A 13404-nucleotide genomic window follows, 5' to 3' on the forward strand; every position below is an offset into this window, starting at 1 on the left:
TAAATCAGCCCAATGACGAATGAGAAAATTAGAGCTCATTTTGTCCTCACCTCCAAACTTCAAAATCATAGAATCTACAAGAATGCTTTTAAGATAAATCCCTGTAATTTTGACTCTATATAAGCTAAACAAATACCCTGTCAAAATAATTATCAATGATTGCCAAACATCAATATTTGAAAATGACAACTTTTTGAGTCTTTCTTAAAATGAGTCCTAGGTGTGAAGTTCTGTTGTTACAGTACTGTACGAAACACTTCTCCCAGATCTATTCTGGAATTTTCCGTTTAAAGTTTTTGGACCTTGATTGACTGTGGGCAACTGAACTGAAGAAACCGAAGCCACAGATAATGAGGACTCTCATCTCTAGTTGAAAATCATCATGCTCTTTAAAAGAAAGAGCACTGAAAATACAAAGTGGAGTCATGAGACGCTTGAGGATTCACTTAATCCGTTATGTGTACGACCTGGACCCCCCAGTTGCACCCCAGACCAGAGCCCTGCCCCGTGGGCCCTGCCTGGAGATTTGCTGGAGCCCGAGGAGGCTGCTAGTCAGAGTTCCCTCACTGTGGGAAATACCTGAGGAAAACAGCTCAGAGTTTGAGAGGTCTCGGCCGATGGTCATCTGCCCTATTGCTTCTGGGCCTGTGGTGAGGTGGACCACCATGAGAGGAGCATGTGGCAGAGGAAACTGCTCAGCTCACAGTGGCCACAGGCAAAGGGAGACAGGAAGCGGCAGGGCGCCAGTGCCCCCTGAAGGACACAATCCCCATGGCCAGACTACCGCCAGCAGGCCCTGCCTCCTACAGGGTCACCACCCCCACAGCAGCACAGGTGGGGACCAAGTCTTCAGCAAGGGCGTTTGGGGGACACTCACCCAACCCAGAGCAGAGACCCAGCCCTACAGGTGTGCCTTGACCCTGGTCGGGAAGTCCCTGCCTGGACAGCTGGGGACCTGCCTTGCGGGGTCATAGGCCCTGTCAGTGGAGCCGGGAACCCTCTGAGGTCGCAGAGCCCACCCTTAGTTCTACCTTTCCATGCAGAAGGAGAGGAGAGCTCTCCGGCGCCAGCTCCGATAGTTCTGACGTGGCTGGAGAGGACTTCTTCCCTCTGATGTTCAGAAAGTTCAGCAGAAAGGGCATGAGGAGGGCCCAGAGAGCCTAATTATGTTTTCACTGCACTTAGGCAGTGGGCAGGAGAATAAGGCCCCTTTTAATATTAAGTCTTAAATCCCTCCTTTGGAGCCTGGTCCTCACCATCATTCCTTTAATTGCTGAGAATTCAGAATTCATCTTATTGGACTTGCAAGACCACTGCCCAGGGCCCAGGCCTGGCCCAGACCCATCCGTCCTGGGCGTCTGGGTTCACACGGCTCTGCCAGCGTTTCCCTTGGTCACAAGTCGCTCCTCCTTCCCCGCACACATCAGGCAAAGGAAACTAGCTGCTGTCACCAAGGAGAGCCACGCTGGAGCTGAGCTGCCTCTGAGTTCCTGGAGAGCCCTCAGACCACAGTAGGCCCTACCCTCCTGCAGTCCCCACTACAACTGCTCCTCCAGCACAGTCCAGAGAACGAGAGGCGGCCTGTCTACCTCCACAAGCCATGCATGGCCCCCGGGGTTTGGAAGACCACTTCAGACGTTAAACTTCCTTCTTTTGTTAGATGGCTGGTGATGCATAGAGATTCTCCACCTGTGTGAACACACCTGGCCAGCAATGGGTATTCCAGGTCTCCAGAGTTGGGAGACCACCACGAGGGGCACAGGCTTGAGGCCCAGGGTGACCAGAGGAATGAGAGAGGCTTCTGAATCTTTGTGAGAAATTGGAAATACAGTTCTTCTTTTTTTAGTTGTAGATGGACACAATACCTTTGTTTTATTTTTATTTATTTATTTTTATTTATGTGGTGCTGAGGATCTAACCCAGTGCCTCACATGTGCCAGGCAAGTGCACTACCACGGAGCCACAACCTGGAAATACAGCTTTTTCAGGAAATCTCTCATGACACACATACATATACGCTCACATGTGCACATACTCACACCTGGGTGCTCACACATATGCCTGCACCCGTAATACACACACTCTTGAGCACTCACACAAAAAGGTGCACACATGTCCTCATACCTCCTGCATACACTCACACGAATGCATGCTCACTCACACCCATGCACACTCCCATGCATGTGTGCATGCACACACATGCCCGTTCCTCACACTGTACATATACACACACAAATTCTCACACACCTGCACCTGCACACATGCACAGGCACGTGCACTCACGCACGTGCATATACACACGCACACACCAATGCCCATGCGGTCTCATGCATGCACATGCACACACATGCCTACGTGCATGGCCCTTCTGCCCTGGGTTGACCCTCAGCCGCCCGTTTCCCCCTGCTGCCCAGTGCTACAGCAGTCGCCTCTTCCACACCGCATGGATTTCTGGCCTACATATTTTTTTTTTCTTAGAGCTAATGTAACAAAGCATCATAAACGAGGATGTTTATAAACAGAAAGTCATTCTCTCCAGATTCTGGAGGCTGCAACGCCATAGCTGAGATGTGGGCAGGACCTTGCTCTCCGGAGGAAGGCCCTTCCCCTTTCTGCAGCTCTGGACTGGCTGGCTTCCCTGGCTTGTAGACGCAGCACTCCAGTCTCATCTGTTGTCGCGTGTCTCTTCCCTGAGTGTCTGTCTCATCTTTCCAGAGACACAATCCCTGGAGCAGGGCCACCAGACTCAGCACAGTCTCATTGTAACTATTGGCTTTTGCAAAGACCCTCTGCCCAAGGTAGGTCATGCTCTGAGATTCTGGGTGGATGAAAATTTGGAGGACACCATTTGACCAGGGCACTGCCTTGGCAGATTGGAGGCCTGGTCCTACCTTGCTCTGACCCTTTAATATCCCGCTGATATGTTGTTCTCTCCAAATCAGATCTAACTGTGGTTGAGGTCCCCGATTGGCAGTAAAGGTTTCCAAAGGCAGGATAGAGTGGCAACCCCATCGGCACCATAAACTGACAGCCACAGCTTCCTCCAAACATGAGAACCCTGGATCTGAGGGGGAAAGTTCCTGATTTCCATAGAGGAGGGTGTCTCAATCTCGGCGCCGTTGACAGCAAAGATCTGACGAGTCTCTGAGGAGCAGCTGCCCTGTGCCCGGCAGGCTGTTGAGGCCTCCGTGGCCTCTGTCCACAGGATCCAGCAGCCTCTTTCCCTGCAGCATGGAAGCCCAGGTGCCTTCAGCTCGTGGAGAGCCACTGCTGTGGACCCTGGTCCAAAGGCCAGCACTGGGCCCAGTGGTTCCAACGGGCAAAGCCTCTCTGCAAGCCCAGGGTCCCCCTGCACTGGTCTGTGTGTTGTTGGTCCAGGTTGGACTCTCTCTGTTGTGCGTCTTGATGCCTTCCACCTACCAACCCAGTCAGAGCAGCCTGACTGTCCCCACACAAACTGCAGGGTCCCCTTGTGCACGTGCCTAGTCCTAGCAGGTCTCTGCCCATCACGTGGCCTCACTCTCCCCTCATCTGTTCACAGGCTTCTCAGTCGAGGAGGTTTTTTGTTTGTTTGGTTTTTTTTTTTTTTTTTTTTTTTTTGGTACCAGGGATTGAACCCAGGGTGATTAACACTGAGCCACATCCCCAGCCCTTTTTGTAGTTTTCAAATTTAGAGACAGGGTCTCGCTGAGTTGCTTAGGGCCTCAAGAAGTTGCTGAGGCTGGCTTTGAACTTGTGATCCTTCTGCCTCAGCCTCTCGAGTCACTGGGATTACAAGCGTGTGCCACAGTGCAGCCTCAGTCTAGGCTTTTTTAAAGGGAAAAAAAACTGGGCCCATACTGTGCCAAAATTCTTGACCATTAATTTTCTCTTCCTTCTCTGCTAAATGTCTATTTTTAAAATCAAAATTCAAGGAATCCGATCCATATTTGGTACAGGGCTCGTGACCTGATACTAAGCTCAACTCAAGGACTGCCCCGCACCTCTGCCCAGTTGGGTGAGAGGACATGTAGGCAATTAAGCCAGTGGTGAGTGTTGGGTTCCAAGGGTTGGGTAAGTAAGTTAGAAGCTTAAGAAAGTGTCTGGTCAGCAGAGGAGGCACTGGGCACTCAGGCAGCCGGAGGGTGTGGAGGCACGTTCTGGGGCTCCTCCTCCCTCCCTGCGCCTGCCTCCAAGGACGAGGATGCAGCACTTCCCCACCCATGGGGGCCGGCCTTCAGCACGGGATGATTCCTCTTTTGTATTTCTGTTTCCTAAGGGCTGCGTGCTGACCCCTCGGGAACCCTGGCTGTTTTCAACTGCGCAGAGACTCAACAACAAACAGGAAATCCTGGCAAGAGTGTCAGGGAGGTGAGGGTCTGAGGGGAGCACGGGACAGGCCCAAGGATGGCCCCAGAGGGGGAGAGCATTATTCTCTTTCCTGGTCCCTTAGGGACGTGCTGCGGTGAGCCTGTGGCCACGACCATCTGGCCACCTCCTCATGCAGCGAATCCCGACCACCACGGTGATGGTCTAGGAAGAGATCAGCCGGGTCCAGGCTGATGGTGAGAGCACACACCACCGAACATGCAAGGAGATCTGTTCAAGATGATCAACAGGATCCCACTCGGATCCTGTCTGTGGGCTGCTCCACAGGCCAAGATGACCCTGGCCTTCAGAGAAAAGTGCTGGCTCTGAGAATCCAGATGATGGTTGTAGCTGACCTGTGACCAGGGAAGTTCCGTGTATTCCACTTGGGGAAGAGCATGGGCCTCAGGCATCGAGTGGGCTGTGTCTCTGGGGTGTGGTCCTTTAAACTCCCCCTGGACAGCGGCTCTCCATCTCGCCAGACCCAGCCAGCCACGTGAGGTGGTCTCATCTCACCGCACTGCCTCCTCCTCAGTAACGGTGATGGAGGATTTCTTTTTAATCAAATTTGACTGAAAAGAATGTGAATTTGAAGCCCCAGAAGACCTGCTGGAAGCCAAAGTCTTTGCATCATGTGACTGGAGAGGTGGCCCAGCTGTGGGACAAGTCCTCCTGTCCCCTGGCTGTGGGCGCTCAGCTGTGGAAACATGCCCCAAGTCCCACACAGGAGGCAGGCGGGAAAACCAGTTCCCTCCAGGACCACCTGCCTCCACCCGGCTGTCAGGACCAGAATGTGTCCTTTGTCTTCCTCAGGTCCCCGGGTGATGCTCTTCATGGTCCTTGTCTACACGTAAGATTCTGGACATCTCCCGAGATCCTCCTGCTGCAGCCAGAATAACTAAGACTTAGCCGCATGGTGGTAAATGTGGTGCCCAGGTGGCTGAGAAGCAGGGTCTTCCGGGTGCCTCTCGCTGGCAGCCGAGATCCTGCAGACCCCAGAGCCCCTGAAGAACGGCGGGCTTCTCTCCTCCAGCCTCCCAGGCACTTGAGCATGGGGCAGAGGGGGTGAGAGGACGTCAAGGGCCCAGTGACCAAGTTATGGTGTTAAATGCCCTGTTGTCCAGTCTTGGAGGGTGCCCAAGAGGGAGGGAGGATGAGCAAATGGGGGCCATTTTCAGACAATCCTTAAGGCAAAGTGACTGTGTGCTCACTTATACGCCCCCTGGGGGAGTCTGGGACATCTGTAAAATGCCCCTGCTCCCAGCAGGGGGGAGAGGGCCTTGGGCTGGGGCAGCCAGCTCAGAACACAGCCACGCTCCCCAGGCTCCTGCAGGGTCCCTCATGACAGTGGCCTCCAGGGCTGGGAGGTGAACGCTGGCCTCAGTTGGAACCCACAGTGCCAGGCGCTAGGACCTCTGAGCAGCGTCTGTGGGACTAAACGAAGGTGACTCTCTCCAGGAGAAAAGTGTGCATTTGTGATCACCTAGGCCTGGTGGCGATGGCCCTCCTTGTGCCTCTGTCCAGGGACCTCCCGGCCCGGCTCCCTTCCTGGCCTCGACACCCCTGAGAGGGTTAGAAATCATCTCTTTCCCTTTTAACTTGCCGTCACTCTCCTCCCTCACCCCTGGGGACTCCTCAATTTCTAAGCCTGTGGTTTGGGGATGGGGAGAGGCTTGTTGAGGTAGCTATGGAGGAGGACAAGCCCTGGGAGAAAGGTCCCCCTGCTGGCCCCACCAGGAAGAGCACAAGTCCCCAGGCTCCCGTATGGGGACGCCACCCTGTGTGTGCACGCCCAGGCAGGTGGGCAAGTGCCTTCCCTGTCCCAGCCCCTGGGGGCCACAGCCTCCTGCCCACCTGAGGTCCCCCTCTGCCCACTGGCCCAGCTGCAGACATGGCTCCATGCCCTCCCCTCAGACGCATGGCTCTGTTTCCTGCTCTCTCTGCTCTGAGAGGTGACTTCAGGCTCCGGTGTTGTGTCGGGCACACTTGTACACACGTGCATGCTCAGACACACATCCTCAGGCACACTTAGATATGCCCTTGCTCCTGCCTGGGCCACATCCCACACTGGCCTGAGGGGAACTTGAGCTGAGCAGGAAGGTGGACGGACTGCGGGGCACCCATCAGCCAGCTCCTGACCCAGCATGAGCGCAGTCGGCCATGGAACCGACCCCGAGGCAGCCTGGTGGCCGGGCTGGCACCTCCGAGGTCACCCCTCTGGGAGTGGGAAGGGGCTGACGTGGAAACTGGAAGGAGATGGGCCGCAGCCTCAGGTGAGGACGGTCATGACCCCCCCGACTAACTCACAGGGCTGAGGGCGTTGTGGCAGCACGGCTGGGCCACTCGTGAGCCAGGGGCAGGCACGGGAAGCTGGAGGGGTCCCCTGGGCCTCTTCATGGGAGGGTGTGACCAAAGAGTCAATATTCTCTGGACCCAGTGTCACGTGGCCTGGGCCTGGGCCTGGGAGGCCAGGCAGCCTGGCTGATGGGTGACAGCTGGGTTGTGTCTCAGCAGAAGGGCCGTGGGTGGCAGCCCCTGAGAAGGGTGCAGGGCGCCTCCACTCAGCACAGGGAGCCAGGGCCGAGCACACAGCCTCCCTCCCAGCAAGCTCGGCAGCAAGATCAGCACCCAGATCCCAGGACAGCCCCAGTGCTGGTGCCACAGTGGCCAGCGAGCTGCTCCCCACCGTTCTCTCCCACCTGCAGCCCCCAGGGAGGTGGACCTCTGCCACACCAGCAGGGTGGTGTGGGACGCTCCTTTTCCTTCTCTGTTCCCAGGGCTTGAGCCTTTTGGAGGGAGACAGAGGCACCAGCCACGGAGGAACAGTTCCCAGAGATGGGGAGCAGCACCTGTGGGGAGGACAGAGCAGGATAGGGTAGACATGGGCGCCTGGGGGCATGGTGGAGGGCCAGGCACAGTGCAGACCCCACACAGTGCTGGCCAGCTGCCGGCCTCCCCTGCAGCAGGCCAGTGTGACTCTGCAAAGCTGGTGAATGTGGAGGTGACAGTGTGGCCTCGCTGGGTGGCAGAGGCAGGCAGCAGCTCGGCCCTATGCCCTGAGATCGCCCGCAGCCCCAGGGCCCACCCCGCCCAGGTCTTGATGCCTGTGTCTGGGGAGGCTGGAGCTGTCTTCCCGAGTGGGCTGTTGCCTCTGGGCAGCATGGGCTGGGCCTGGCTCGTCCTGGAGGTCTCCAGTGCCCGTCGTGGCTGGTGCCCAGGAAGGGTGTGGTGCGGTGAAGGGGCAGGGAGCAGCCTTTAGTCTGGTCTTTTGCAAGTGCAGAGCAAGTGGCCAGCTGTGCTCAAGGCTTCAGCGGGTGTCCTGGGCTGGACCCTCCTGCTCTGGACAGCACCAGTCACTGCCTCTGCACTCTCCGCTCTCCACTGGGCACTGGATTCTGCCCGCCCAGTGGCCGGGTGTGTGAGCTCCACCCCCTCCTCCAGCTCCTCCTGCACCTGAGGGCTCCTGTGGGTTTGTGTTCCCAGGGGCCCGGCTGCAGGGGGGTTGGCACAGAGTGGGCAAAGGCGGCTGTCCCTCAGGATGAGCCAGACTGGCCTGTGTCGCTTGGACACAGTGAGATCTGGCTGCCAGGTAGAGTGGGGAACCACCACGGCACAGCAATGAGGACTTGGGCGGCCACCGTGCCAGCTGGGATGTGCCGAGGACGGCGAGGTCTCCCGGCCAGCGGCCTGCTGCAGTGCACGTGCTGGGGCTCCTGAGCTGAGATCCGCGCTGACAGGTCTGAGGAAGCTTCGCTCAGGCCACAGGGTGCCTCCGGGGACGCAGCGAGTGGCTTCTTAGCCCCATGTTATTGCTTTGCCCTGTGGACAGCGTGGCCTGCCCTGTGGCCCCCACACGCGGCCCCTCCTCCTGGCCGTACGGTGGTGTCTGCAGCTCTTCCTGCGGCTGGGGAGGGTGTGTGGCAGAACAGCAGCATGGAATGTGGGCAGACATCAGGATTTTACCAAGTCTGTCCCTGAAGTTCCCAAGTTGTCCTCCAGGCCTCTTGCCCACCCGCTGCGTGGACAGGGCTCTGAGGACAGGGAGTAGAGCCCGAGACACAGAGCCTGGTCCCTGCATGGCCAGATGGAGTGTGATCAGAGCCAGAAGCCGGCTGCCCTGTGGGCCAACTCCGACACTGGAGGGTCTGCAGCCGTTGGCCTCTTCTGGCAAATATGGTCCATGAGGACGGAGGCCAGCCTCCTCACATGCTGTGGGTGACAGTGCTTCTCAGATAAACAGGGACGGAAGGAAACAGAAGGTGGAGCACATAAAAACCACTGGGAAAGTCAAAAGTGAAAATCGTGTGTAACGGTTTTGCCGTCCCAGAGACCACAGCATGGGTGCACGGATGGAGAACGGATGGAAGGATGTGTCCTTCTTTTCTTCTTTGAAAGGGAGATGAAGTGACTGGGTAGAGGAGACCGGCCACTGCTCCTGTGGCTACTGACGTCTGCCATCTCCTGGAGGGTGGCTGAGGACCGGCCTGCCTCAGGACAGGAGGACTTGGCCGGCTGGAGCCATGGCAAGAGGGAGTAGCCCTCAGGGAAGGGTGAAGGCCACCGCCATCCTCCTTCCTGGACTCCGGAAGCACCAAAGGCCGACTGAAGAACAGCACCGAGCTCCTGGTGATGGGAAAGGCCAGCTGGCCACCGAGCGGAGGCCGGGAAATTGAGACAGGGACACACGTAGCTCTGTGTCAAAGGTTTCTGTGTTCACGCGTGGCTTTCTGTCTTGTTCGGTGAGAATCATGCTGTGCTTTAGGGGTTAGAATTTCTACATAGCACAGAGTTCATTTCCCAGGAGAGAAAATCACCCAAAACTTTGTTTTTATGTGAAGTGTCAGGAAACAATACTCTTCTTTCAAATAAAATGCATCTTACCTAAAGCTGGTGACACCTCACTAAACTGATTTTATGGTCTATTAGTAAAAGGCAAGTTTCCTGATGGACACAATCCCCTCCATCTCCCGACTGGCCTGTGACAATAGCCTACCTGTCTCTTTTTATGAGCAAGCAGGGCTCGGATACAGTTGTACAGGTTGTGCACCAACACTCCAGGATGCAATAGGATACTGGTGGTCCACAGCACCCACAGGATGAGTAGCTCTGGTGATAGCAAGTGACACTGGAATTTGTCTTAATTGAGCTATCAAGCAAATGAAATTAACGCTAGTTTGACAAAACCGAGTCACTAGTGGTCCCTGAGCCCATCTCTTGCATTTCTAAGATGAAGCCAATTTGAAGTGGCTCTGTTTGCCTCCGGTAGTTGTTTTAAGAATGGAATAAAAGGCGTCAGGTGCCGATCTAGACAAGACCTCAGTCCCAGCACTCCTGTCGGCTGGTGGTGCCTCCTGTGTTTAAACTCCCCAAGTTTTGCAGATGGGCCTTGTCCCTGCAGTCACGGGGCCCAGCCTCCTTCACGCCATGCTATCCACGGGCCCCCGGCCTGAACCCAGGCCCCACTGGGTGCCCAGCACAGTGAGCTGGGGACCCTGTATTCAGCAGACCTGAGCCACGCTCAGCTCCCAGGCTCTGGTCCAGCTGACAAGGGCAGCTCCTCTACACCTGCCTCCCTGGAGGTCTGACTTCCAGACCGGAAGAGGGGGCTGGCTCCAAGAGCAAACATGAACCCCCACCTCCAGGAGGCCTGGGCGGGCTGCCACTGTGGTTTGCTAAAATGGCACTAATCCGATCTGGGCTGGGGGTTTTTTTTGGGTGCTGGGTATTGGGCCCAGGGATGCTTGAACAGCAAGCCACACCCCCCAGCCCTTTCTGCGTTTTACTTAGAGACAGGGTCTGGCTAAGTTGCTGAGGCTGGCTTTGAACTCACACTCAGCCTCTCTGGCTGCTGGGATCATGGGTGCGCAACCCCACACCCTTCTCCAATCTGTTGTTTAAAAAGCCCAGAGACATCACCTGGACGCTGCAAAGCTAGCCAGCTGGAACACCCCACTCCACACAGCCATGCGAGCCCTCCCTCTCACCGACCCCCGGGTGCCCAGGAGATAGGTCTCTGAACCCCGACTTTGGGCACCTGCAGAAGCCCTGCCCACTCCACTGCAGAGTGATATTTGCAAGCAGAGGACGAGTACTCCATGAGTATTCCATTTCTTCTTTTAAAAAGAGAACAGCACGAAGAGCCGGGGCCAAGGAGAACATGTCCACCGACGCCAGGCAGGGGGTCTCTGGGAACTGAGGGCAGCGTCCTAGGGTATTACTAAACAATCTGCTGTCCTCATCAACTCTGTTTTTATGGGCTGCCCCATAAAATCAATAACATTGAAGACCTTTGAGCTATCTTGAGGATGCTGTCAATTAAAATAAATGAGACTTATTTCTAATAATTCCCAGAACCACATGACCTCTCCTTCCGCCCTTCTGGCCTGCTCTGAGTCGGCCTTAGGTCAGGGGAGGAGACCGCCCTGTTTGGCCCCCAAGTCCACCGGTGTGGAGCAGCTGTGGGGTCCTGCTTGGTGGTAGCTCAGGAAGAGTGGGGACTGCCTGCCCCCGGGGTCTTGCCGCCCACCCAGGCCAGGGATAGATGCTGATGGAGCCCGTCCCTGTGTCCTTCCAGGTGCCGCTGGCGCTCCAGCTGGTCTCCACCATCAACTTAGAGGAGGCAAGGATCCTGGCACTGGAAACCACATCTCACCGCGGGCAGTCGGCCGGGGACCTTCGGCACGATCTCAGACACATTTTCCCAGGCCAGTTTCTAGAGAGGCTCTGGAAACTTGGAGAGAGGGGACCTTCAGGAAGGAGCCCAAGAGGTGGCAGTTTCAAGCCACTGTCTCTGGGGGAAACGCATCGTGATTCTGGGGACACTGAGGCAGGCACAGGACACACATCCGAGGTATCCTGCTGGGCAGTCCCTGAGGAACCCTTTCCTAGTGCTGCAGAGCCAGTGTGGCCCCTTCAGCACCCCTGAAGGAGCCGCGGGCAGGGGACAGGGTCTGGCCAGGGAAGTCGCTGGAGCTCAGGGAAGGGAGCCGCCCACCTCATGTCCACAGGGTGCCTGGGGGAGGTGGGTCTGGCCATACTCGGCTCCTTTGAGACTACCAGTGCCATCCGGTCACTTTGCAGAGTGTTTTTGGCAAACTTGGAAAGTTATTTTCACTTGATTGTGTCAAAGTGGAGCACTGGAAAGACCACAGCCAGCAAAGGAGCTGGTGGCCCATTTTCTTCAAGTAAATTAAAACCACTTTTGGGGTTAAACACCCCGAGAAAGTTCAGGCCTCCTAAGTGTGGGGTCCTGGGTCAAGTTACCCAAGGACACAGCCCAAGAGCGCTGAGGAGGGGACGGGAAGGTTGGCACTGTCCTGATCCCACCAGCCTACTCTCCCACGGCACTTGCAACACACCCACCCTGGGCTGTGCATGCTCTCATCAGTGGGACGGGAAAGGTAATCTCATCATCAGGATCACCATCACTCAAAGGCCTTGTGCAGGGGCTCCCGCAGGACCACACAGCTCGCGCCCGGCCCCCAGACCTGCGAGGGGGCTGCCAGGGATCTGTCCAAGGTCCTGCTGACGACCCTCAGAGGTGCCTCTCCAGCTCTGTCCTCCTGTATGCCTTAGGGGAGACGATGGACCCCAGGAGGAGCCCTGCACCCCAGCCCCGTGGGGGCACTGATCTGAGGGTGAATCCCCCCCTTCATAACTCACACAAACTAAACACACAGAGCAAGGAATCCCTGTCTCCACCGCTAGTCAACCCTCCGCAGCCCCGCGGATCCACCCGTCTCCCGTCCTCTCTGGACAGGGACACCTTCCAGGAAAGTGGAAACGCGTGCACACACACACACGCACACGCACACACACACGCACACGCACACACACGCACAGCTCTCTTCTGCTTGCTCTGAGGCAGCTGTGTGAGCCAGGCAGGACAGGACACACTTCAGGAGCCTGACCCCATCCATTCAGCTTCGTGGGGCATTGTAGAAGGACCCGTTGAATGCTGCTTCTCTCTGATGGCTTTGAGATGGGCAGTGTGTGCTGGACACTTCTCGCCTTGCAGAGGGGTTGGTATCTCCCAAGACATGCTGGAGCCCCGAGACCCTGTCTGCAGGCCCCTGCTGACCCCTGCAACTCCCCTGTGGCAGCCCTCCCACCACATTGGACCCTCGGGTGAGCCCCCCTTGAGTTGTTTTGGAGCAGAAACGGTTCATCTTTCGTGTTGGCCAAGGATCCGAGTCTGTCCCAGGGGGTGGGACTTGCATCCTGCACCCCCAACTAGAAACTTGCAGATCTCGGAGGGAGGAGGAGGTGCCCGAGAGCGTGGTGCCCACCCCTCCACCTTCCTCGGCCCCCTGCTGGCCTTGCCCAAGAACCATGGCAGCATTGTGTTTGATTCTGATGAACAACAGTGCCGCAATGCCTTCCAACTCGACAAGACACAAAATTTAGGTGCTGAGAGAGATACTTCAATTTCAAGCTTAAAGATTACTTTGGGTCCCTCAGGACTCAGAAGCAATTTAGAGCTGATACCCTGAACAAGAGAAAGGTTAGGAGATTAAGACCAACTGCTGTTTGGATAAATGGTTGGTAATTGCCCATATCCGCAATTATACACTGGCATATAATTTCTTTTCCACTACCTTTCTCCTCTCCTGCGTCCCGTCAGGGTTGATTCGGAAGGAGCCCACCTTGGTCTTCTTCTGCCGAGCTTTGGTGATGTCATACTCCACCTCGTCCATCAGGGCCCTGCATGCTAAACAAGACACAGACAGCTGTGACCAGGGAGTGGCCTTGGAAGGGCAGTGGAAGCCCCCTCTGCTCGGACCCAGCAACGGGGACTCTGTGAGGAATGGGGGGCTTCCCGCCTCACAGCCTCAGACCATCAGACGCAGACTTGGAGAGCGTTTTCTTTGTATTCCCTTCTGTGCTCTTTGTGTTTTGAAAACTACGTTTTACTTTTGCATCTGCCACCAGAACTGTGCTCACACCCCCTACTTTATGTTCACAGTAGAACCATCTTTACAGAGTGAAGGTGCTTGCACCCCCAGCCCGTTGGACACCCCAAAGCCCTCTGGCTGCATCTGTCAGACCCAATCTCCC

The 13404-nt window shown here is 56.3% G+C and overlaps 1 protein-coding gene across 1 annotated transcript in view; it reads right to left on the bottom strand.

The window, feature by feature from the left end:
* The window catches only part of Cnpy1 (canopy FGF signaling regulator 1), a 33440-nt gene extending 20397 nt beyond the window's left edge, over positions 1-13043 (bottom strand). Inside the window, exon 1 of the mRNA XM_026406177.2 lies at positions 12945-13043. Within this exon, the coding sequence (XP_026261962.2) occupies positions 12945-13043 (99 nt within the window). The remainder of the gene's footprint in view (positions 1-12944) is intronic.
* Positions 13044-13404: the final 361 nt, after the last annotated feature.

The sequence above is a fragment of the Urocitellus parryii genome, chromosome 3, assembly GCF_045843805.1.
Source record: "Urocitellus parryii isolate mUroPar1 chromosome 3, mUroPar1.hap1, whole genome shotgun sequence".
Taxonomy (NCBI): Eukaryota; Metazoa; Chordata; class Mammalia; order Rodentia; family Sciuridae; genus Urocitellus; species Urocitellus parryii.